Genomic DNA, 24137 nt, shown 5'->3' with positions numbered 1-24137 from the left:
AGAACTAAACATGAGATACCCAGGCATGCTGCCATTCACGGAGATGTTTAAAACTAAATACGAGATAGCCAAGCTTGCTGCCATTGAGCAAGATGTTTAGAACTAAATACCTTATGATATAGCTAGGCATGCCTCTGTTCACTGAGATGTGTAGAACTAAAAATGAGATAGCTTCACATGCCATTCACTGAGTCGTCAAAAACTAAATATGAGATAGCCAGGCATGTTGCCATGCACAGGTAAGTTTAGAACTAAATATAAGATAGCGAGGCATGCTGCCATTCACAGATAAGTTTAGAACTAAATATACAATCGGCGCAATGGAAGTCTGGACCCTCTAATTCGCACCATATATTTGGTAGGGTCCAAGAAATATTGTAGGAAAATTCCTGTAATCGGTGGATTTTTTTCTGGTGGCTTCTAGCAACTTTACTGGCTTACCACCAAATGCTGTGAGATTATTAGCTCAGTGCCTGCCTGACTTTGGGTGGGAGAGCATGTCAGATTTTCTTGTCCTGCCTGGCCCTTGTTAATTTCAAAGCTCTCGTTTTCACACCCTCCTCTGCCTTAGTGAATCATTGGAGATGGGTCTGAAGCCACTAACTGATGTAGGAAAAACCCGAATTTTAACTATGAGAGAGGAAAATGTAAAAATTAAGGAGAGGCTTCAGTGCAGCAGTACGGCTGTGGATCTTGAAGTCATTCTGAAGTCGATGCTGTATGGTTCTTTCAGACACATCTTTCAGCAATTCTGGGTACATATCTTTCAGCTGTCTAGCAGTCAAACGTGGGTCTTTTATCACAGCTTGCTTCAGTAGTAGTTGGTGATGTCTTCCTTTTAGGTCCTAGCCTGTCTTTATGTTGGGGAATTGTGTTGTTTGGCAGGTGGCGGGCAGCAGCGAGGAGTGCCATAACGGTAGATTTTCCTCACCCAGTTCGAATAAAAATATCCTTAATTTTTACATTTTCCTCTCTCATGGTTAAAATTTGGGCTTTTTCTACATCAGTTAATGGCTTGGGACCCATTTCCAATGATTCACTAAGGCAGAGAAGGGTGTGAAAACGAGAGCTTTGAAATGTACAAGTGCCAGGCAGGAAAAGAAAATCTGACATGTTTTCCCATCCAAAGTCAGGCAGGCACTGAGCTCATAATCTCACAGCATTTGGTGGTAAGCCTATTAAGTTGCTAGAAGCCACCAGAAAAAAATCCACTGACTATAGGAATTTTCCTACAATATTTCTTGGACCCTACCAAATATATGGTGCGAATTAGAGGGTCCAGACTTCCATTGCGCTGACTGTAAGATAGCGAGGCATGCTGCCATTCACTGAGATGTTTAGAACTAAACACAAGATGGCCAGGCATGCGGTCATTAGCAGATGTTTAGAACTACATATGAGATAGCCAGGCATGCTGCCAGTCACAGATGTTTTGAACTTAATATGAGATAGCCAGGCATGTTGCCATTCATTGAGATGTTAAGCAGCATAAGTGTGTTGATGCGGAATGGTGGTTTGCCCAGGTGTTGTCAAGAAATACATACATAAAAATGATGGTGTGTTTCTTCTTGAGGAATTCCTGTATTGGGGTTATGTATAGTTGATGTTTTCTATGAACTGGGAAGTAAACCAAGTGCCAAAACCAGCTATATCCCAACAGTTGCTGGAAGCTGTTGAGAAAAAAATCCTTTATATATTATTTGGGTAGGATGCTTGGAGTATTTCATTCTAGGTAGTTTAATGTCACATACTGTAGTTTAATTGTTTGGTCATGATGCTTGGAGCCTGTTATTCTAGGTTAATATAATGCTACATAGTTTTATTACATGGTAAGCAACGTTGGGTCTGGTTAGTACTTGGATGGGTGACCGCCTGGGAACACCAGATGCTGTTGGCATCCCTACGTGTCAAGTGGGGTTGGTGGAGGATTAGTGCCCCTCCCTGTAAAACAATTAACTCTAAGCCCTTGACCACCCCGTTTGGGATACATGGTGTCTGGCAATGGATGGGATGGAAGATCAGGGATGGAGTGAATACAGGAGTTAAGCATTTGAAAATGAATGCATCAAATTTCTGAATATGAATACTGTACAAAAAATACAGTGAATTTGAATATACAGTATATACTTTATGAAAATATTCATGAATGCATTCATGAATACCCTTCATTAGAAAATAACTTTGTTATAGGTCAGCCAAGTGCCACACTAAAGTTATACAATGGTAAATGACTTCATAACTGATTCCATTATTCAGTACTGGGATGTCAAAATCATCCTAAGTATAGCTGTAGACATACTAGTTTGCTTTTTCCTTGTAGGCTACAGTAGTTACAATAGAAATACATCATGCTAAGCCAAGTCTCAAGTAGTCTCATCTTGTAGGTCTCACTTTTATTCTTTAGAGTTGTGAAGATATTTTTTAGTAATGCCACTTTTACGTGAAGCAAAATGGTGGTACTGTACAGCTATTTCAAATTTCATGATAATGTGGCTAAAACAGACTGATGGTGAAAGGCAACTGAAAAAGAGATTTTGGGATTAATTTATGTAATGCATGAAAACTACGAGCTGTTGGTAAATTAACTGAAAAGTGGTATTTTGAGATTATACAGTACTGCTTTTGTATGTACAGTATAGCATTGAACCAATGCAATTACTTCTCCACCCACAAAGTATGTAGATCCTATTGTGCCTCCGACAAATGTCCATTATTCATAATGAATATTAACATCTCAGATGTCTTATCACTAATCCTACAGCGTTCCCTCCTGCATATCTTCCCTCCAATACTAAACGTGCACTCCACCGAAGCAGAGAAGGCTGGAACGTAGGTAGTGCTTGGTTAGTTCGAATAGCTATGGGTAGTCAGTCTCTCTGCAGAGTGCAGTGGGTTGCTGTCTTCCAAGGTGAAGGGGCTGTCTAAGTAGTTTTCCAGTTCCGCATCCACAAGTGATGAAATGGGCAGAGCTACTTGATAATGCTAAACTGTTTACTTTTGTGTGTGTGTGTGTGAATATACTGTCAGATAAAGTTCACTGTTGCAGCATTTTAGTTTCTTTTATTAACAACTAGCATGTCAAGTCATATGTACATGGATTTTTAATACACCAATTAAGTTTGAACGTGGAGTCTTCGGCAGCAGCAAAACAGAAGACAGAATGCAGTTCTTAAAGTGTCAGTCGAATTTGGATTGACTAATTAAGTTTCATCACAATATGACTGTTACACCTGGATTACATGTTATTGAACTCAGATTTCAGCCCTAGGACACATGGTATGAAAGATGTGACAATGTTCGGACTTAGTGTGAAATATGTTGCATCACCAAAAGATGCCAAGACTGCAGCCAGTTCAGTAAGCATAGATCGATCATGATAGTAGGCTCAGATACAGTAGTTACTGGTTTGCCCCACTTTCATCCATCCATCCGTCATCCAATCCTACATTGCCCCATGAGAAGCGTAGGAGCCCGGGGCTAGGCAAGTTGGTCCTGACATTTAAGATGAGAGTGACCAGCCTTGCTCATCCCTGAGTGTCATAACGTGAGCAATAAACCCCATCCATCCCTTGGATATAAACCTTCATCGGCTCAATCCGATTGGAGCACTGTTATTACCCACTAAACTACCAGGCGCCAAAATTTGGTTATATGGTTACCACCCAGAGCAGTAAATGGTTTCCTGGTGTCCAGGAAACCATTTGGCTTGTCATTCAGTGTAGAGTCACCCACAGGCAGAAGGAAGAGGAAAGAATGAAGGAAAGAAAGACACAAGAGGGAGTGTAAAGTCACCCGCAGGCAGAATAGGAAAGAATGAAGGAAAGAAAGACAGAAGAGGATGAATGGAAAGAAGGATGAAGGAGAGGAAAGGGCAGACACCCGAGAGAAGTACTACATCAAGTGAGTGGATGGTTTTCCAGTAAGGGCTTAATCATATTAACATCAGATTTTCATCATTTTGGTGTCTGAAGTCTGGCCTTTTCCTCTGGCAAATAAATTATGTTGCTTGAGTAGATTTTCTGACATTTGCTACTACAGCAGACACCTTTGATACTACCTTATAGGTCCTATAGTGATCCAGCTTCCCTCATTCTGTCTTTTACAATAAGCTGCAGAGTGTGTGAAAGCAGGGGTCATGTTCAGGAAGGAAACCAAATACTGTACATCATCTGGATGGTTTTGTACATGTAGAGATTCGCTATGTGATTCTGAGTTATTCTGTGAACTACCATCAGACGTATCTACCTGTAGAATATGATGTTCTTGTTTATTATGGACTTGAATCCTGCTAAGGAGAAAGTTTTAATCATGTTTGATATGTTGTCTGTGATTACATGAAACACTTTGCTGGTGATCTTAGAGAAATTAACTGCATCTTCAAAGTGAGCGAGGATATTCTCTGAGGTGTGATGAGCTGAAAACCTCTGACAGGGTAACATTTTATTGCTTCCAGTCACATATGAAGTTGGCAGTCATTACTGGATAGCTTTGCATTTGTCTGTTACACCAGATATATTCAGTAATATTAATGTTTGGGTTGAGGAGGGATAGACTCAGGTGGTTTGGGCATATGGAGAGGATGGGGGATGACAATTGGGTGCAGAAAGTGAGAATTGTTAATGTAAGGGTAGGGTTGCGAGAGGTATGAAAAAGACCTAGGATGATGTCATTGAGCATGACCTCAAGGATAAGAGACTGAATAAGGTGGCTGTTGGAAATTGAGCAGCATGGAGAGCCACCATTAGGTAACCAAGGCCGACGCATGGGAGCATGTTGGAGCCTTTAAAAAGAAAACAAAAGAAGTTTCATCAAACAGGTAGCACTCTGTTGGAGCTCTTAACACTTACTTTTAAGCAAAGTTGTTGACAAATGGCTATGACTTGGGATAACGTATCAAGGCTCCAATGTAATGAACTCCCATACCCTGTTATCTGTTGCATTGATAATGGCGCTTCGCTAGATTGAACACAAGAAATAGGGGAACAGTCCCACAGTTTGAACAATTTGAATGTCTGTCTCCTCGCTAGTCCGACACCCCACCTCTCCCTAGGTTTTAAACAAGGCTCTCCCACTCCTCCCATCTTCCCTCCATCCCCTTTCTTCTCCCTCCCTGTCTCTCTTCTCCCCCCCCCCTTTACAGCATACTCATTGAAATGCCTGTATAGAGAGGTGAGACCGATACCACCACCCCAAGAGGTCAGTACAAGGAGGTGACCCCCATCCCACAGGGAGACAACGGGGAGGCTTGTTCACCTCACAAGCCTTTGAGGCAGGAATGCCATATGTCCCTCATGACCCGATGCCCCTCTTCCCCGCAACCAGACCACCGGGCAGTAAACAGTTTGAGTGCACTACACTCCAGTGGAGGAAGCACTCGCTAGAATGGGGATGGGACTTACAACCCTCAAGTCCCAAACAAGCCCTCGGACGTCGAGTCCACTGGACCGGCCTTCAAAAGAGGAGAGGACTCTGCCGGAGCCTCCAGTCTTGTTTTACCCCAGGGGAGCAGTGGCACAGTAACGCCCACCGGGTCTGCTGTGGGTGGGGTGACTACTGGTTCTCCATCCTCTGCCACCCACCTTTGGGAGCCAGCATGTCGGCATGTCCTACGGACGACCTTCACTGGGATTCCTCAGGAGGGTGGCGGACCCAAGGATAGACTCCATCGGAGCCACCCAATCAGGACAGACCACCGTTCATCCCCAAGCTGCCCCAATCCCAACGGCAGGAGGACAAACTCCACCGGAGCTGCAGCCTTGACCAGGAAAGCCCACCAGGCCTCCCTCTCCCGTCGTTCCCGGGACAGGTGCCCCAGTCCCGATGGCAGAAGGACAGACTCCACTGGAACCGCGGTAGTAGCCAGGGGAGCCCACCGGGCCTCTCCCTTCCGCCGTCATCAGGTTCAGCAGCACCTGAAGGAGGGGACTTAGGACCTCCTTCCACCTCGATCCTGAGTAGGGTCTCAGGCAGTACCCACCAGGTCTGTCTTGCTGAAGGAGCACCCACCGGGTCTCCCTCTCGCACCCCGGTCCGGAGTTCCAGCAGAGACCGTCAGGCCCGCCAAGCACGGGAGCAGGTCACTGGTCGCTCCCCCTCTGTGACCCCTGGAGTCCCTACCAAGGGCAGCGCCTCTTGCTCAACCTATCCCTCCTGTGGCGGAGTGAGGCGCCCCACTCCCCGCCCCTTTCTCCCAGAGAGTGGGAACTGCTCCCCCGCAGGTACCCTGCCAGAGACCAGCCAGGGCGAGACGATCCCGAGGCCAGGTGTCCTGTCGCTGCGGCTCCTCCCTCCTCACCCACGGGTACTGCCGGACTCCCCCAGAGTAAGAGGCCGCAGTCCACTCCCGACGGCCTCCTCCCCCAGGCAAGATTGCAGCCCCCGGAGCCGATGAAACTCCTCCAACGCCTGCCATAGCCGCCAGACCCCACCAGGCGAAGGCGGCCACAGCCAGCCCCTGACAGCCACCCCTGCCAGACAGGACCGTGGCCCCACTAGGGCGCCGCCTGACTTGGGTGTGATGGTCAAACTCTATATGAAGTTGATGGAAATATTCAGTGTAAGAGATATTCTTCTGTGTTATATTAATACTCTGTATTATCCAGGTTTGATCACGGACTGTAGTGTGTAATTGATTATTGTTAATAGATACGTACCGTATGCCTTTGACCAGTCATGTTTGGACTTTCCTTCCTTGTCTGTGTGCTCTGACCCAGTCGAGAACAAAGGACCCAAGGCTGCACCATGCTTGGACCTGAGAAGTAGGGGCCCAGACCACGCTGCATAACACTGGTGGCTAGCGATGGTTCTTGATCCGACAGTAGAACAGCAAGGAAAAAGGAAAATCACAAACATGGCTGCCAAACTACATGTTCAACTCCCCAAGTTCAACTCCGAACTCTGTGACACACCTACATGTCTGGTGAAACCTATACTAGACATAAGTTTTGAAGGAGACTGCGAGAAGATAGCTGTTACATTCCCCCACCTTGGAAAAATTGTTTCGAGTATTGCCACGAAAGTAGTCCCGGAGCTGAAATGGGACCAGTTCCAACAAATTGTGACACAAGCTGTCACACCCTCACTGGGGAAAGTCGTCGCCTTTTCCCAACTGGACGTCCCAACATATAATGGGAACTTGGACGACACCCTCATCCAAACCCTACGTCTTGGCACCACCACCTACCCGGAGGCGGATATCAAAACCCAGGACCAACGTGTTCAACACATTCTTGAGGATACTCCCCAGCATCGTTAGGGAACACTTCACCATATACGACCCGACTGGGGATATCAACAGTTATGCTGGGTGTTTTTAGTTCGACTTCTCGTCCTAAGAACACCAGCGACTGAGCGGGGTCTTCTTTCTGGACTGGAAGTAAAGCACCCACAAAGGAACAGGACATAAAAACCAGGCAGTACACCTTAACACATCTGTTACCTTAACTCTGACACCGTGACAATATACACAAAGAGATATTGGATATGTATAAAGACAGGAAACAAAGAATTAGCCTTTAACACAATGGGTTGGATTACACACACAATAGGTCACTCTTCACTTGTACAGGAATATTTAGTACTAATATTACAGTACCCGAATAATATGCTTTGGCAAAGATGGCATTTTATTTACTGAGTTCGTTTCACTAGGGGAGGACGTGACCAAGAGTGGGGGGAATGAATATTACCATAAGTGGGTAGGATGTGGGTCGCGTCACTCGCGAGAGTTACTTAGGCACAGAAGCACTGGGTCACAAGTTTCTGATGAACCCCGCACGCCCCTGCTTTAACCCACGTTTTCTATACGTCCTCCTGTATAAGGTCTTTTCTGTTCTGCCAGGTATCGGGTCACTGTGCACTGAGTGTGACTATAGTCGTGTATATGTCGTTCGGGCCTTATTCTGTTATTTCTCACGGTACACTACTGTGTTGATTGTTCACTATGTTAACCTTATTAATGTCACTACGTACCCGTATTTTCTTTTGCGTATCACTTGCTGCGCGTCCTGGGCGTGAGTGAGAGGCCCTACGGGGAGCCCTCCTGAAGGGGGCAGTGCACTGTCCGTAGGGGCGTCACTGCCTGGGTGGTAGTTGTCGTTGGGGAGCAGGGAGGCCCTCCAATCTGGGGGCCTCGACCTGAGAGGCGGCCCTCACACTGGGGCCGCACCGATGGGGTGCAGGGAGGCCCTCCGGTCTGGGGGCCTCGACCTGTGTGGTGGCCCTCGGAACTGGGGCTGTACAGCTGCAGGAGGCGGGTCTGGCGCCTCTGGCTCCGAGGAGAGAGAGAGCCTGGGTTGTCTGGGCCTGGGGACTGCTGGCCAGACCTGGGAGTCCGGGGACTGCGGCTGCCTACAGGAGGAAGCGCCGTCAGGGGTGAACTGCGGCGTCGCCTCCGTCGGGTGTCCGTCAGGGACAGGGACCTCCCAGGGGTAAGTGGTAGGGCTGGGACTGGGCCACGCCACCAATCTGACAGCACCTCCAGGGAACTGCTCCTGCGGGGAGACAAAGGGCGTCCCACACAGCCGAGAGGAAAGGGGTCGGCTGCGCAAGGGACCTCCTGCTCCGGGAGAGCCTTCAGAGTCACGAATGAGGGGCGTACGGTGGCCACTCCCTCTCCGTCATGTACGGTGGCCGTGAACACGGTTTCGTGACTCCTAGGGCTCGCAGCTGAAGGGCGTACGGTGGCCGCTCCTTCCCCATCATGTACGGTGGCCGTGAACACAGCTCTGCTCCCGAAGGAGGAAAAGGCAGGAGAGGGGTGCACAGGGGCAGCGCCCTATCCGGTGCGTGCTGAGGCCGTAGCCGAGGGTCTACTTACCCTTTCACGCACTAAGGCCATAGCTGAGGGTCTACTAACCCTTTCACTCAGTAAGGCCATAGCCGTGTGCCTGCCCACCTGCTGGGAAGTAACTGAAGAGCGTACGGTGGCCGCTTCCCACTGGAGTTTTTCAGTTCTTGCAGAACCTCAGCTAACTTTAAGGAATCGTTGAATACATGGCACAAAATAAGTAAATGTACCTACTTATACTGTGTGGGCATTTCCTTGTAATAGAGGATTTTTAGCATTTCCTCCTAAACTGCGAATAGGGTAAGATGCACTATTGGCACTGTATAAGCCCTAGATCGTGTACTGACTGTGTAGTAATCACCTAAACAAGAATAACCAAAGAAAAATTTCAAGTGGTATCAGTTCAGGTTAAACATGTGAAATTATTGTTTCACATTTCAGAGTGTTATGCTTTTATTCATCACAATTTGCTAGTTTTATTTTTCTTATCAAAATACCCAGAAATTAACATTCGATTACTGCTTTATCAGAAAGTTCCACAAGTTCCTTTATTTGATTCATTATGTATTTTTGATTTCCCTGTGCTTCGAGAACTTATCATGGGGTGAACTACTAAGTCAAGTCAACCGTTACATATGTCTTCCTTTTTAAATGGATTCTGGGTGATAGAATTTGTGGGTATGGAAATGGGGTGGCAAGTTGAGTGGAGAGATTTGGAGGTTGCCATTGTAATGAGTTGTATGAAAGTCAGCATTGCCAGGTAGTCAAGTGGGATACCTCTCTTGGCTCAGTGGTAACATAATACCTGCACACCACGCATGGCCCAGAATTTCAGATCCCAGGCCAGGACAGTGAGTAATTTGTTACGTTCCATTTCTGTTATTTACACTGGATGTCTTCAGTCTGGGATGTGAGGATGCAATGTTTATAGATTAACTGGAAAATGAAACATGGATATATGACTGCTATGTATAGATATTTCATTTTCCAGTTGGATACGAGGCAAGGCTTGATTAGCATTATGTCTCATGCTAGTGTTACTGGGTGTGCGTCCTTGTCCTTACATTCTGGGAGAGGATGGGTTGAAGCTTTGGTTCCCAGCATTCTAAGTTGTGGCCTCCAATGCCATGCCACCATGTGTGTCTGTTGTATTTACAGTTCACTAAATTTATCACCTGCGGATAAAAGGAAAAAAAAAAAAAAAACTTGTGTAAAAGCACACATTAACTAAATCTTGAATTTGGTTCTCTGTTATTTATTTATTAATCCTGAGGAGCAGGATGGTATCATTTTCGGCACCTCGCCCTATAGTATTGCGCGAGGTTCACCCTGTGTGTGTGTGTGTGTGTGTTTTATTAGACAGAGTTTGAATGAAACTTCTCTGGTGAGTTCGACTGATTACTGGGAAGGTTTTCCAATAAATACAAATTTTGCAACCATGATTTTTTTGGGGGTGAAACCCCCTCATGACCTTGAAAATTTTTCAAAAACAGTGAAAGGAGGACAGATATGGCTTTAATATCTTTGTACATGTTGTACAATGGACTCTCATATGTAATGTGATATATGGGGAGCGTGACCCTCAGTGATTTTTGGGGGGTTAGCCTCCTCCCCAAAATGAAAATGATAAAAAATAAGGGTGAGCACTACTACGTAGATTTCAACAAAATCGGCATTCGTATCGCTGGATTGGGTATGTAGTTTCCATGTTTTCTCCGAATCCACAGGAATAATCGCACATCTTTATTTACTTTTTCCTTGGAGGGAACGCTCATACGGTCTTCTCGCCTTTGGCTTCTTTTTAGCATAAAAAAAAAAAAGAAGAAGAAGAAGAAAGAAAAGGCTCGAGGTGTACCTCTCTTGGCTCAGTGGTGACATTACTTTTTCACACTGTGTGGGTCATAAGTTAAAAAATCGGCCAGAACAACGATTAATTTGTAAAGATTCGTTTCCTTATTACAGCACCAAACTTGGAGTCATACCAATTGATATCTACGTTACATTACGTTTAAAGGCCATGGATCATACTAAAATGTGGAAGTAATATTGCCTGATGGCAGTTCTTTATATAACGCAGCCATCAAGCATTTTGAGATGGCAGTTCAGGGCCATATGGCTTTACTGACACCCGGAACCATAAGATCAACTGGCCTGGTGCACGAATGGTTTTCCAGTTACAAGACAATTTATCTTGTCACTCAGTGTAAGGTTACGTGAAAATACTACTACATCGAGGGAAAGGATGGCGGGTTCCCCCACATTGGTGCAAACAGATAGAACACTCCAATAAAGAAAAAAAGTAAGGCACCCATGGAGTTTGATGGATATGAGCATTAGCAAATTCCTCAGACACAGATGGATCTGCTAATCTGGCACCTTAGGCTGTACAACATTATATATTATGTCATTTTATGATATTCTAAGTAATAGAACATCTATCTGCCTATTTATTGCCAAACGCCATAATCCCGTAAGGGATGGCCACAAACAAATCGCCTCCATGTCGCCCTGTCCCCCTCCATTTCACTGCCCTGCTTCCAGCTCACACCCCGCTCTCTCATATACTGCTCCACTCCATCCCTCCATCTCAACCTTGGCCTTCCCTTTCCTCTCCCTCTCTCCACCTCACTCACATGCACTCTCCTCGTCAGTCTCTCACTCTCCATCCTCTCCACGTGACCAAACCACATCAGTGTGTTTCTCCTAACACTTCCTATCACATCCACAACCACACCACAACTCCTTATTTGTCAGTCTGTCTCCATGTAACTCCACATGCTCCTCTCAAATAACTCATACATCTCAAATAAAACATACCAAGGCTTATATTTGTACTTACATCACAGGGTTGCCCATGTACAAACATGTTTCATCCATGTTTTACGATGTTCTGTGGGGGAGGTGGTGACAGAGTCGGTGGAGAGATGGTCACCTGTCCCATTGGACGTGGATTCGAATCTCGGTTGAAGTATGGAATAGGTTTAAAGGGTCTGGTTTTCCTTAAAGTAGATTTCACTGATCTATCATAAGTCCCGCCGTTATATCCTAAAATCACCCCGCTGATACTTATACACTGGTCCTGTATGAGGCAGACCTAACGCGTATTCAGTATGGATGGTGGACGCTAGGGTCGAAGAGGTGACATGTGAAGGTTTATGCTACGTGAGAGGACAGTTAGGACTCAGGAAATGGACTGTTAAAATCTATGCCCAGAGTCGGACGCATTAAAAAAAAAAAAAAAAAAAAAAAGTGGCAGGATGCAATGTTTGTGGGGTGTACAATACATACACTGTCTGTGCCGTACCCCACTGCCTCTTTCCACAAATAACATACTGTATATGTAGGGTTTCCAGCATGGAGTAGTTCCAGTTTCTTATTTCGTTCCTGTTACGTCTGGAGGCTTTTATTCAGCTTGTGAGAGCTTTTTTTTTTTTTTTTTATGCAAGGAAGAGGCAACTAGAGGCCAGAAGCCCGCAAGATTGTTTCCTCAGAGAGAGAGAGAGAGAGAAACAGATCCAAAGTCAAGATCAATTCATTTCGAGATGCCTGGACATATTGCGTTTAAGACCGGAGGTCTTAGGCAGTAAGAAATACAGACAGAGGAAGATAGTTCCAGAGGTTGACCAGTTGCATACATGAAGGACTAAGAGTAATGATTAAATCTTGCATCAGAGAGTTGGACAGAAAAAGGGATGAGAGTTTGTTGCCAGACGGGTGCTACACACCCGCCGTAGTGGTGATGGGATGCAAGTAGACAGTTCAGAAGAGCAGTGACCATTGAAGTAGTGACAGAAAAACAGATTAAGATGCAACAGTTCGTTGATGAGAGTCAAAAGGAACCAGTAAAAGGAGAAGAGTTAATGAGACGAAAAACCCTTGACTCCATCTTGTTGATAAGACCTGTATGTGGGGAGCAAGAGTTATACGCGACATAGGAGAGAAAAAAAAAAAAAAAAAAAGCTGTATAAAGTCAACAACTGTGCAGCGGTTAAGAAGGTACAGAGTCAGCGTAGGAACCCGGAGCTAAGCAAGTTGCTCCAGACATTTAAAACGAACGTGACCAGCCTCACTCATCCCTGAGTGGCATTACGTGAGCAATAAACCCCGACCATCCCTTGGATATGAGCCAGCACATGCTCAGTCCGGTTGGAGTGCAAACCACCAGGCACCATAGTTTGGTTATATGGTCACCACCCTTCGTTGTAAATGGTTCCCTGGTGTACAGGAAATCAGTTGGCTTGTCACTCAGTGTAGAGTCACCCGCAGACAGAAGGAAGAGGAAAGAATGAAGGAAAGAACGATATAAGAGGAAGGATGGAAGAGTGGAAAGGGCAGCCACCCAAGAGCAGCACTACATCGAGTGAGTGAATGCTAAGCGCCCCCACTTACCACCAACACGAACTTACCACCAACACGTGATTCATAGATTTCCTGATATCCACAAGGAAAAGGAAGTACGAAATATCCCGAACAATTTCGAGTATTCACATTTTCAGAGAGAGCACTTTCTTTTCCTCTGAAGATATGAATACACGAAATTGCTTGTGATATTTCGTGTTTCCTTTTCCTTGTTGATATTAGCACTGTTGCATCTTTATCTCTTTTCTATCGCTACTTCAATGGTCACTGCTCCTCTGAATTGTCTGCTTGCATCCCTCCACCTCTACGACGGGCGCGAAGCACACGTCTAGCGACAAACTCTCATCCCTTTTCTGTCCAGCTCTCTAAAGCAAGAGTTAACCGTTACTCCCAGTCCTTCATTTATGCAACAGGTCAGCTCTGGAACTGTCTCCCTCTGTCTGTATTTCCTGCTTCCTCTGATCTCCAGTCTTTCAAACGCAGTGTGTCCAGGCATTTCGAAATGATCGGATCTTGAATTTGGCTCACTTTTGTATTGTTTTTGTAGGAACAGTTTGCGGCCTCATGGCCTTTAGTTCCTTCTTAATTGCATATATATACAGTATATATATATATATATATATATATATATATATATATATATATATATATATATATATATATATATACACGCTCGTGCTCTCAACATACATACAGTACACACACACACACACACACACACACATATTCATACACATATATATGCATTCACACACACAAACACGCATATAATCAAGTGAAAACACGTTCACACATACCTAGACGTGCAGACACTCACACACATAAACGCACATGCACACACACATGCAAGCACACACACAAACACACAGACTGTTTTCTCTTTATAACTGTATCATGTGGTCCTGAACAAGTTGCTCTCTTCCCTGCCTCCATTACCCCTCCATCCCTCCCTCAATCCCTCCGGCTCTCGCTGTCTTCATCACATCTCTTCCTCATTCTCATAATTCCTTTCCTCCTTCTCTCCGTCCTTTCTGCTCAACATTACCTCCCTCATTCTCTTTTGCCTCCCTTCCATTCATCATTCATCAATCTCTCCCCCCTTCATTTTTCCCTCCTTCAAGAATTCCCTCCCTCCTTCCCTTCCCCACCTCTCTCTCTCTCTCTCTCTCTCTCTCTCTCTCTCTCTCCTACAGTTCTCCATAGCCTACCTCCTCTTCCTCTCTCCCAGTCCCTGTCCTTCTCTCCCTCTTATTCCCTCCCTAGAACTGTAAATTCATACTTTCAAAAATATATCATCATCATCATCCTCATCATCATCATCATCACCATCATCATTATCATCATTATCTTCTTCTTCTTCTTCTCCTCCAACTCCTCCTCCTCCTCCTCCTCCTCCTTCTCCTCCTCCTCCTCCTCCTCCTCCTCCTCCTCTTTCTTCTTCTTCTGCTTCTTCTTTCTTTCTTTTGTTCTTTCTTTCTTTCATCTCTACGTTGTTATTGCTGTTGTTGTTGCTGTTCTTGTCTTTGCTGTTTTTGTTGTTGTTGTTGGTGGTGGTGGTGGTGGTGGTGGTGTTAATGTTGTGTCCCCAGGCTAAGGTAAAACATGAACCCAGTAGACTTCAGACTGAAAAAGGCCTTCAGGAGTCACCATCCACCCTTTAGGGGATAGGAAGGGAGTTGAAGGATGTGTGTTTTGCCTGGCAGTGGAGTCACACCGTTATATCAGTGCCACCACCAGAAGGCGTCCCTCACCAACACCACCACTGAAAGTGCACTGAAATGTATGCAAGGAAGTTACTACAGAATGACGGGTATACACAGGCAGACAGACAGATAGATAGATAGATAGATAGATAGACAGGATAGAGGTAGACAGCTAGATGTACAGATAAAAATAGATATGTAGATAGACAAATGGACATAGTGAAGTAGAAACGTAGATATAGACAGGAACACTGACAGATGGAGAGATCATCAGACAGACAGACAGACAAACAGACAGACACAGACTGGTACAGAGGCAGAGAGATATAACGGTCCAAAAGAGCCAGAAATAACTTTGATAAGGAAAGCAAAAAAGATAATGAAAGTCAAGAATATTTTCCCTGAGCGATTTTATTTTTGAAGCCGTATAATTCCGTCTTTAAAAAAAAAAAAAAGACTAGGAAAGTTTTGAGAGACGGTGACCACACACACACACACACACACACACACACACACACACACACACACACACATCAAACCACCAACCACCAGGATCTAGTGTAGTGGAATAATTAATATAACCACAAATATGTCTGCCAATTTATTGATAAGTGATTCTCAGTTACAAACACAACAATACCAAACGTTATGTCAGTGATGTGATGAAGTTGCTGGCGTACTTCACTGCATTATCACGAAGCTTCTTAGTTCAGGAGATGCATTTCCTGTGTGAGGTGGTGAGGAACCATCTCCACTGACAACATCACCAGGAAGTGCCAGGTGGAATATACGTCAGTTGAATGAAGAAGTAACAATGGAAAAATTAACAACAAAACAAGGGTTGAGATGGCGTCATGTTCGGTCTAGTTCCATTCGCAGTAAACCAGATGTCGGGTCACACCAATACTGGGTCAAACCAGGCGTTGGGTAATACCAGGCGTGGAGTCACACCAACATCGGGTCAGACCAGGCATCGGATCCTCAGTGGCGTTGTCATTCCTGCTATAGTTACACGGCGGCCTTGCATGCGTGGTGGTCGAGGCAGGAATCGTAACAACACTTCTGGTTAGCACGGCAGTAGCCATCATGAGCACACAGCTGAGGGAAGTGAGAAAAAAGTGGTTGAGGCTGGGGAGTACGAGGGAGTGGGTAGGCTGGATGGGGGTATAAGGGAGTGGGTAGGCTGGGGGATAAGAGGGAGTAGGTATGGGTGGGCAGGGGGTATGAGGGAGTTGCCAGGCAGGAGAATATGAAGGAGTGGGCAGGGGTGGGCGATGCAGAAGGTAAATGTTACTAGAGAGGATGCTGGGTTTGGGGATGGGAGAGAAAGCAGGGGTTGAGGAGAAGTTTACATTTACAGCTATAAACAAATTATTTTGGCTGTACAGATTTATGCCTGATGGTTGTGCTGTAGGTATCGTGGGATTACTGTACATATCAGAGTTTAAAGGTTACCCCTGTGTATTGATCCTGTGTATTTTGGTGGTGATGTACAGCTATCTTCCCAATTCCGTCTGAAGAAAATACAGAACTTGCGAAATACAAAGAAAAACCAATCTCTATTAGTGCATTTCAGGTGGATCGATTTTTCCCCTATGCTTTCGTTACACTTTGGGAAGATATTTGTTTCTCTGAGTGTATATTCATAGCTGTTAAATAACTCTCGCCTGGTAGAGCATCAAAGAAATTTCCTTTGGGAAAGATGTGAGGTGCTTCGAAAGATGAGTAGAAGTTCCATATAGTTTAGCTAAAAGATTACAAGTGTATGCATTGAGGAAATATTCACGGACCGTGTTTCAATACTGTACCAGTTTTACATCATGAAAATTAAAACCAGAGAGGCATTAAGTCATTCCTCCCAGCTAAGACTTATTGGAAACTTCGGAACTCACTAAAGCTAGGGAGAAAACGCTGAGGATGAATCGAGAATAACAGCAAGAGGTAGAAGAGAACAGACTGTAATGAAGAATGTAATGGACGCCATAATTGAAAAAAAAAATCTGATGGGCGACACACAGAGTTTGGGACAAAAGGTCGCCAATACACCTTTTTACTCTAACTTCGCTTAAAACTGCCGTCAGTCCATTTTGAATGATGAGTTGTAACAAAAGGCCAAAACTAGAATACGATGCTTATCACAAAGAAGTGCTATGGAAAGAATGCGCAGCGACAGTAGTGTCTCTTTCTGCTACTGAGCTACGTGAAATAAACTACAAAAGAACGAAAATCTAGGCAAAGTTAAGGTGAAAGAACCGCTTCCTCTGCTTCATATTTGGGCACCATTTCTTCCCTGTTGTACCATAGAGAGTCATCTACAGGCAGAGAAAGATATCAAGCATTCTTCAGCTCCCCAATACAAGCCAACACAGTGAAGTGAGAAGCGGGAGGTGAAATATCAGACGAGCTTCTTGTCCTAGCCTGTATCTACAAGACAACATACGAAATTAAACAAAAGACTAACTAACTGAGCCACAACAAATGGTAAGCACAGTGGAAAAGGCCAGAAAGCAGATGGTGAGACGATACTGGGAAAGTTGTGATGTTACGCCAACATGATGTGTAGAGAAGGTTGGCACTGGACTTAGATAATGATGACGGTTTGTGTGTGTGTGTGTGTGTGTGTGTGTGTGTGATATCTCCAGACACGGAAGGTATTTACTTCTAACGTATCATAATCCTTTCAGCTGTAGGACTATGAGTACATATAACAGGAGGCCAGTTGGTCTAAAAAGAGGTTATCTGTAAAATAATAAGAATAAGAATAATAACATAAATAAAATAATAATAACTCTGCTAAGATATAAACAACGTGTATGAGAAAAATATAGAAAGAGGAAGGTACTCCCCTGCCCACCACACCTGCCGGGAAAACCGACAGGAAACGGCGAGAAAACCATCATGCATTTGTACTTACCTTTGGCGAGGGGTGTTTGGTGTCGACGCCAACTGGGCAGGGCCAACGCACTGCAGGGCACGCACCGGAATGAACTGGAAGAGAATCAATAACACTTTACTTCATTTCACTTAAATTGGAGCTGATTTTCGTCTTTTTCGAGATCATAGTTCACTTCCCCCTACCTCTGAAGGAGCTTTTCTCCATTTGCCAGCTTATTTCACGACTTACGTAATTTTCGTTTAGCCTGGATAGAGTTGCGTTCTTTTGCAGCTAATTCCATGCTCTTTTTTTATGGGTCCGACTCTGGGCACATGGCTTTAACATCCTATCGGTCCTCCTACAGTGCGTAAAATACACCTCCACATGTCACACTTCGGCGCTAACACCGACCGTCGATAATGAATACATGCTAGGGCTGTCTCCATACAGGACTGGTGTATCGGTATTAGCGAAGACGTTTTATATGCCATGTCGATGGGTCTTATGGATGATCAGCTGAGACTACTGATAACCAAACTCAGATCCTTTAAGCTTTTCCCTTCGTCGCCGAAGCACTGTGTTTTTCCGATGCTGAGTTACGTGAAAATGGCTGCATAAGGACGAAAATCTCGGCAAAATTATGTTCGTACTCAAAGTTCAACATCCGTGTCATAAACCACACCCTCTCGCATGACACCACTTAGACACTAATACCCACAGCCTATCTTAAGCTATGCTAGTGATAAAACACTAAGAGCTGAGACAGTGGAAAACCAGTGAGAAACATCTAAATGTGCTATGCAGCTCATTTCTGCAACAACCGAGATATTGTTTCACAAATTTGCAATGTTACAGAGAAGACCACGACTGTGATACCTAATTCTATGAGATGAGGATAACGATACATTTACAGAGAAGACTATGACTATTATATCTAATTCTATGAGATGTGGATAATGATACAGTGACAGAGAAGACTATGACCATGATTTTCTGTGAGATGAGGATAATGATACAGTTACAGAGAAAGCTGTGACTATGATATCTAATTCCATGAGATGAGGATAAGGACAGCAAAGCCGGAAGGCTCCCCCCTGCCTATTAGACCCTTCAGACGAAGCCGGCAGGAAAACGCGAGGACAAACATGCAGCCTAGAAAAACTGTCATGGAAATTTCATAGGAAAAACTGAAAGGAGAAAATGTATTCTACAGCCTTTTAAACTGTAGAAGGGTAAAATTAACTGAACATACTGCACTTCTCCAGCATTATCCACGATATAACAGAGAGTAAAAACTTAGTTTTACATATTATTCAGCCATGGACTTGTTTAGCTGGAAATTCAAAGCAAGATACTTATCCATGCGATTTTTAAATGTTATTGTAGTGCAGTCTGCGACATTCCTGGTCAATTGTTTCAAATCAAACACGGTCGGAGAAAAAATGCTTTGCTTCGTATAACTGGAAATATTTACCGATTATTCTGTAACTGTTACCTTTAATGTAGTTTGGTCTACTGTGGGGAACTTATCAACCGCCATATTATTACGCCCTTTAAAATATTTGAATACTTGAATCAGATCGCCTCTTAGTAGTTTGAGCTTTGATAAGTTAAATAGCTCTAATTCTTATAAACGTTGCTCAATATGCTTGTTTCATACTCTGAATACAGTTCTTGTCAAGCTGCCCTCTTATTTTTCTACATCTTTCTTGCTATATGACAATCGAAACTGAATACTTCAGATGCGGACATGCTTAGGAACTGTACAAGGCAAGGATGATGTTCCCTGATCTGAATTCGAATGCTCTGCAGTAAATCCCGGCTAGTTTTTTTTATTTTACTTTTATTATTACTTTGGTGCACTATCGACATACTTTGAATAATTTGTCAGTGTTGTTACTAAATCAGTGTTTCTTGGTTTACAGCCACGAACTATTATTCACAGTGTAGCTAAATTTTCCATTTATACTCCAAAAATTAAAACATTGCATTTTGCCAGTATTAAAATCCAATTGCCAAGTTTTAGACCAGATGAACCCTTTATCAATATCTCACTGAATCATGACATAGGACCCAAAACTGAACCTTGAGGCACTCCACTCGTAACATTCATCCGGTCTGAATCCTTCCCGTTAATAACAGCTCTTTGTTTACGTTCTGTAAGCCAGCTTTCTATTCATCTTACAAAATTGCCACTCCAGAGTTTCCAGTTAATCAAGAATTCCGTTATGAGGAGCTTTATCGAATACTTTCTGAACTCAGTATGGGAAGAAGACTGAGAATTAAAAACTGACTAAAAGAATGTATGTGAATGTCGAGGGGGAAAGGAGGCAGGGGAGACCAAGGATCAAAGGAGAGAGATATCATGGGGAGGGGTAAATTGTAGGAAGGCCAGCTAAATGGCAGAGAACAGGACGACGTGGAGGCAATTTGTTTATGGTCACTCCTTACAGCAAATGTTCTGAAAATAGTGGCTCGGTATCCCCAACGGGTACCAGCATGAATTCTTGATGGGTTTCCAGAGACGTCCTGAGGAAAAAAAAAAAAATGCAAATGTACAAAATTGGAATATGGGAAAAAATCTGGCAGTGGAGAAATAATAACTTGTGTATCCATAGAATTCACGTTTGTTCACAGCCCGTCTCTTTTCTATATTTATAGGAAATTCAGAGTGAAATGTGTAACAATACTGGACAAGGGGTGTGAGGTCGACTTGGAGCTGAACCTGGAGGTATCGGGGCGGAAAAATGGTAAGAACCACTGCCTTATGGGATAAAGGCATCTGGCCATAGATGGACAGATAGACAGAATACACAGATAGATTAAATTGACTACTTTAGCTTTATCGTCTATATCAATAATACAGAGTGGACCGTAAATAGCGCTCCACTAAAATCTTCCCTGATGATATCTTGTGTGTTGGGACAGCTAAATCTGTTGGTGTGGACGTGTGTGTGAGAAGGAGAGTAGGAAATCGATAAATGTTTCAGGATAGATAGTTAACTGAGCCGTCCCCGCAACACACGGTAAATCGCCTGGCGGAGTGGAAGAAGAGCGTTATAAGTGAAAGGTGTTCCCACGGCCATGAAGAAACTCACCTTCTACGGCTATAGGTGGAGCGATATCAAGTTCACAGCAGTATCGTTCTTGCTGCGGGCTTCCCTTCTTACACCAGTACCTGCAGCTGTCTTGTGCCTCCGTCATCACCGCCGCCGACGCCATCACCACCACCACCACCACCACACCACACACACGAACCATCTGCAAAACACAAGTAACGTTAACACCTTTACTCTCCCTGCTTATCAGTTTCTATCCTGTATCATACTGTATACTCATTTTCCACTCCCACTTCCACACCCACGCCCACACCAGCGGACTGAGCCGCCCCAGCAGCACATTAGATACCATCACACGAGATTCTATTGAAGGGCCATTTAAGGACAACCCTGTACTTCACGGAGGAAAAGTTCTTACAGAGAGAGAGAGAGAGAGAGAGAGAGATTCCTGTTATAGGATACTCTTCTTACCGGTACTTTAACTTGACCTAAAATTACCATCTCTCCATATCGAGGTTTGAGCTGTAACAACATACTGATAAAACCTCTCCGTCCTGAATGAGTTTTAGCAGAGGATTAACACTACAGTATGATGCTAGTCACGAAGAAGTGCTGTGGAGGGGATGAGGAGCCGTGGCATTGTCTTTTCCTGCACTGAGCTTCGCAAAATAAGCTGCAAAAGGGGGGGGGGGGGAACTGGTCCAGGTTAAGGTGAAATACCAACACTTACAAACGCATTTACACCCGTATTCTTGCAGGTTAAGGAAACTCCCTAACACCATTTCCTAAGCGAATCATTGGCCTATGTTCATTACTTCTGACTGTCTTCTGTGTTACATTAATCCTTTCAGTATCGCAATTCGCTGCATAATTAATGAACAAATGATATTAATCAGCCATATCAAAAAATAAATCGCTAAAGAACAGGTGTTAGGGAGCTTCCTCAACCAATGAGAATACGAGCATTAGTGTCTCCAAGCGATTTTATTCACGTTAGTATAGACTATGGTAGCTACCCAACGTGAAGGGCCAGGCAGGTAGTTATGGACTTACGTGTGGAAGATGGGCCAGCGAAGTGGAGCCAGGATTCCGGGGGATGTAATGGTGAGTGAATGAGTGTGTGTCCCAGTTCACTGGACGTGGCATTGATTAATTCTCACTATACCATATATATTTTTTCCTTACTTTCTGGACCCTACCTCACCCTACCTGGAGATGGGGTGATGATGAAGATGATGATGATGATGATGATGATAATGGATAGGCTGTTGGAACTGGAGGTGTTAGATACGGTCTGCAATAACCTCTTAACTACCAGAGGTTCATGTTAAGGTTAATTAAATTGTCTGGAGTTAACGAAAATAATGGAAATATTTTAGCTCATTACAGACCCTATATACTTTCCATTTTAACTAGTGTTAGTCTATTATTACAACTCAGAGAGGCAGTAATTCTAGGCCAAGTTAGAGTAAAATGGACATAGTGATGATGGCGTTCATGTACGGTAGACTATATATGCATCCCAGGAAGCTCGAAGTGGTCTGTCCCAAGATTTTTTTCCTCTCCTCTGGACTCTACCTCATGCCATTATAGGGTAAGAAAAAAGGTTTAGATGATGATGATATGATGATGATGATTAGCACAACTACACTAAAAAGTACGCTATCGTAGTGAAGGGATTTAGTAGTAGTAGTACAGTAATAATAGTGGTAGCAGTAGTAGTAGTAGTAGTAGTAGTAGTAGTAGTAATAGTAGTAGTTTTTTCTTTTTATGCTAGGAAGAAGGAACAAAAGGCCACGAGCCCGCAATAACTGTTCCTTCCAAGGAAAAACAAAGTACAAGAGAGAGCCAAATTCAAGATCTGATCATTTCAAGATGCCTGGACACGCCGCGTTTGAAAGACTGGAGAGCATAGCTACCAGGAAATACAGACAGAGGGAGACAGTTCCAGAGTTGACCTGTTCCAAAAATGAAGGACTGGGAGTAACGGTTAACTCTTGCATTAGAAAGTTGGACAGAAAAAAGATTAGTGTTTGCTGCTAGACGGGTGCTACGCGACCGTCGTAGAAGTGGAGGAGTGCATGCAGACAGTTCAGAGGAGCAATGACCATTGAAGCAGTGATAGAAAAGTGATAAAGGTGCAACAGTGCGGCGAAGAGACAGAGGCTGAAGGGAGCCAGTAACAGGAGGAGAGTTAATGAGACGAATAGCCTTTGACTCCACCCTATTGAGAAGAGCTGTATGCGGGGAGCCTCCCCACACGTGAGAGTTGTACTCTACACAGGGGCAGATAAAACCCGTGTATAGAGTCAACAATTGTGCAGGGGTAAAGAAGGCACTGAGTCGGCTTAGCACACCTAACCTCTTGGAAGCAGATTTTACAAGAGATGTAATATGATCTTTCCAAGACAAGTCCCGAGTGAATGAAACCTCAAACATGTTCACGGATGATGCAGGATTAAGCTGAATATTATTAAACATCAGTGGGTACACCTGTGGAAGTAGTAGTAGAAGTTGCGATAGTTATAGTAGTAGTAGGTGAAACCTCGAGGCTCATTTGGATGTGAACCCAGTGGACTACAGACTGACGCTGCTCCCTTATTCCTCCTTTTGAAGGATATAGGGATGAGACTGAAGGACGTTTGTATAACCAGACAGCTCCACCACCCGGTCATATCGGTGCCACCACGTGAAGGCGTCTCTCCAGCACCAGTGAAGGAGTAACTACAATAATGTGACCACTAACCATGAAGCTTTGGTGAAGACGGTGAACTGAGCCTGGAAGCTGAGCCGAGAGTGTTGTTGTGATTCCAGCCACCAGCACTTATATATTCCTTACTCCATCCCACCCCATCCCACCCCAACCCCCATTCTTACACACCCACCCTAACCCACATCCTTACTCACACGCACACCCCACCAGCACTTAAAAATAAACCCCATCCCACCCCTCCCGTCGCTCACCCTTACACAGGGATTGCACATTCAACCCACACGCACTTCCCCACCTCACCTTACCCATCACCCTGACACACCCACCCCAACCCACACTCTTACCTATATCTACACCCCACCAGCACTTACATACACATCCCATCCCACCCCACCCCACCCTCAACTCTCACACACCCATCGCACATCCAATCCACACCCACCTCTGCACCCCCATCCCACCCAACCCACTCTTCACCCTTACACACCTATTGCACATCCACCTCCCTATTCCACCACACTCCTCACCCATACCAACCCACCCTAACTCACACCCTTACCCATATCTACATCCCATCACACCCCACCCCTTACCCTCACACACCCATCCTAGCCCACACCTTCACCCACACTCACATCCC

At 44.5% G+C, this 24137-nt stretch overlaps 1 protein-coding gene across 1 annotated transcript; it reads right to left on the bottom strand.

Moving 5' to 3' along the window:
• Positions 1–15288: 15288 nt before the first annotated feature.
• LOC145399969 (uncharacterized) lies at positions 15289–23566 on the bottom strand. The gene is made up of 4 exons (XM_080272463.1): positions 23531–23566; positions 20824–20986; positions 17765–17838; positions 15289–15948 (listed from the first exon to the last, which is right to left on the bottom strand). Exons 1-4 carry the CDS (start codon positions 23531–23533, stop codon positions 15859–15861), a joined length of 330 nt encoding a protein of 109 aa, XP_080128589.1. The 5' UTR covers positions 23534–23566; the 3' UTR covers positions 15289–15858.
• Positions 23567–24137: the final 571 nt, after the last annotated feature.

Source organism: Coenobita brevimanus, chromosome 51 (assembly GCF_032717465.1).
Source record: "Coenobita brevimanus isolate Jiangsu-jjx chromosome 51, ASM3271746v2, whole genome shotgun sequence".
Classification (NCBI taxonomy): Eukaryota; Metazoa; Arthropoda; class Malacostraca; order Decapoda; family Coenobitidae; genus Coenobita; species Coenobita brevimanus.
Note: the sequence above shows the minus strand (reverse complement) of the source record. Positions and strands in the feature narration are given on the sequence as shown.

What these genes read in the sequence shown, in the direction of transcription:
- LOC145399969 (XM_080272463.1), bottom strand. An exon ending in TCCACCTATAGCCGTAGAAG is followed by an intron (nt 17,839 to 20,823) that starts GTGAGTTTCTTC and finishes ATTCTCTTCCAG; the next exon opens with TTCATTCCGGTGCGTGCCCT. An exon ending in CCAAACACCCCTCGCCAAAG is followed by an intron (nt 15,949 to 17,764) that starts GTAAGTACAAAT and finishes CACTTCCCTCAG; the next exon opens with CTGTGTGCTCATGATGGCTA.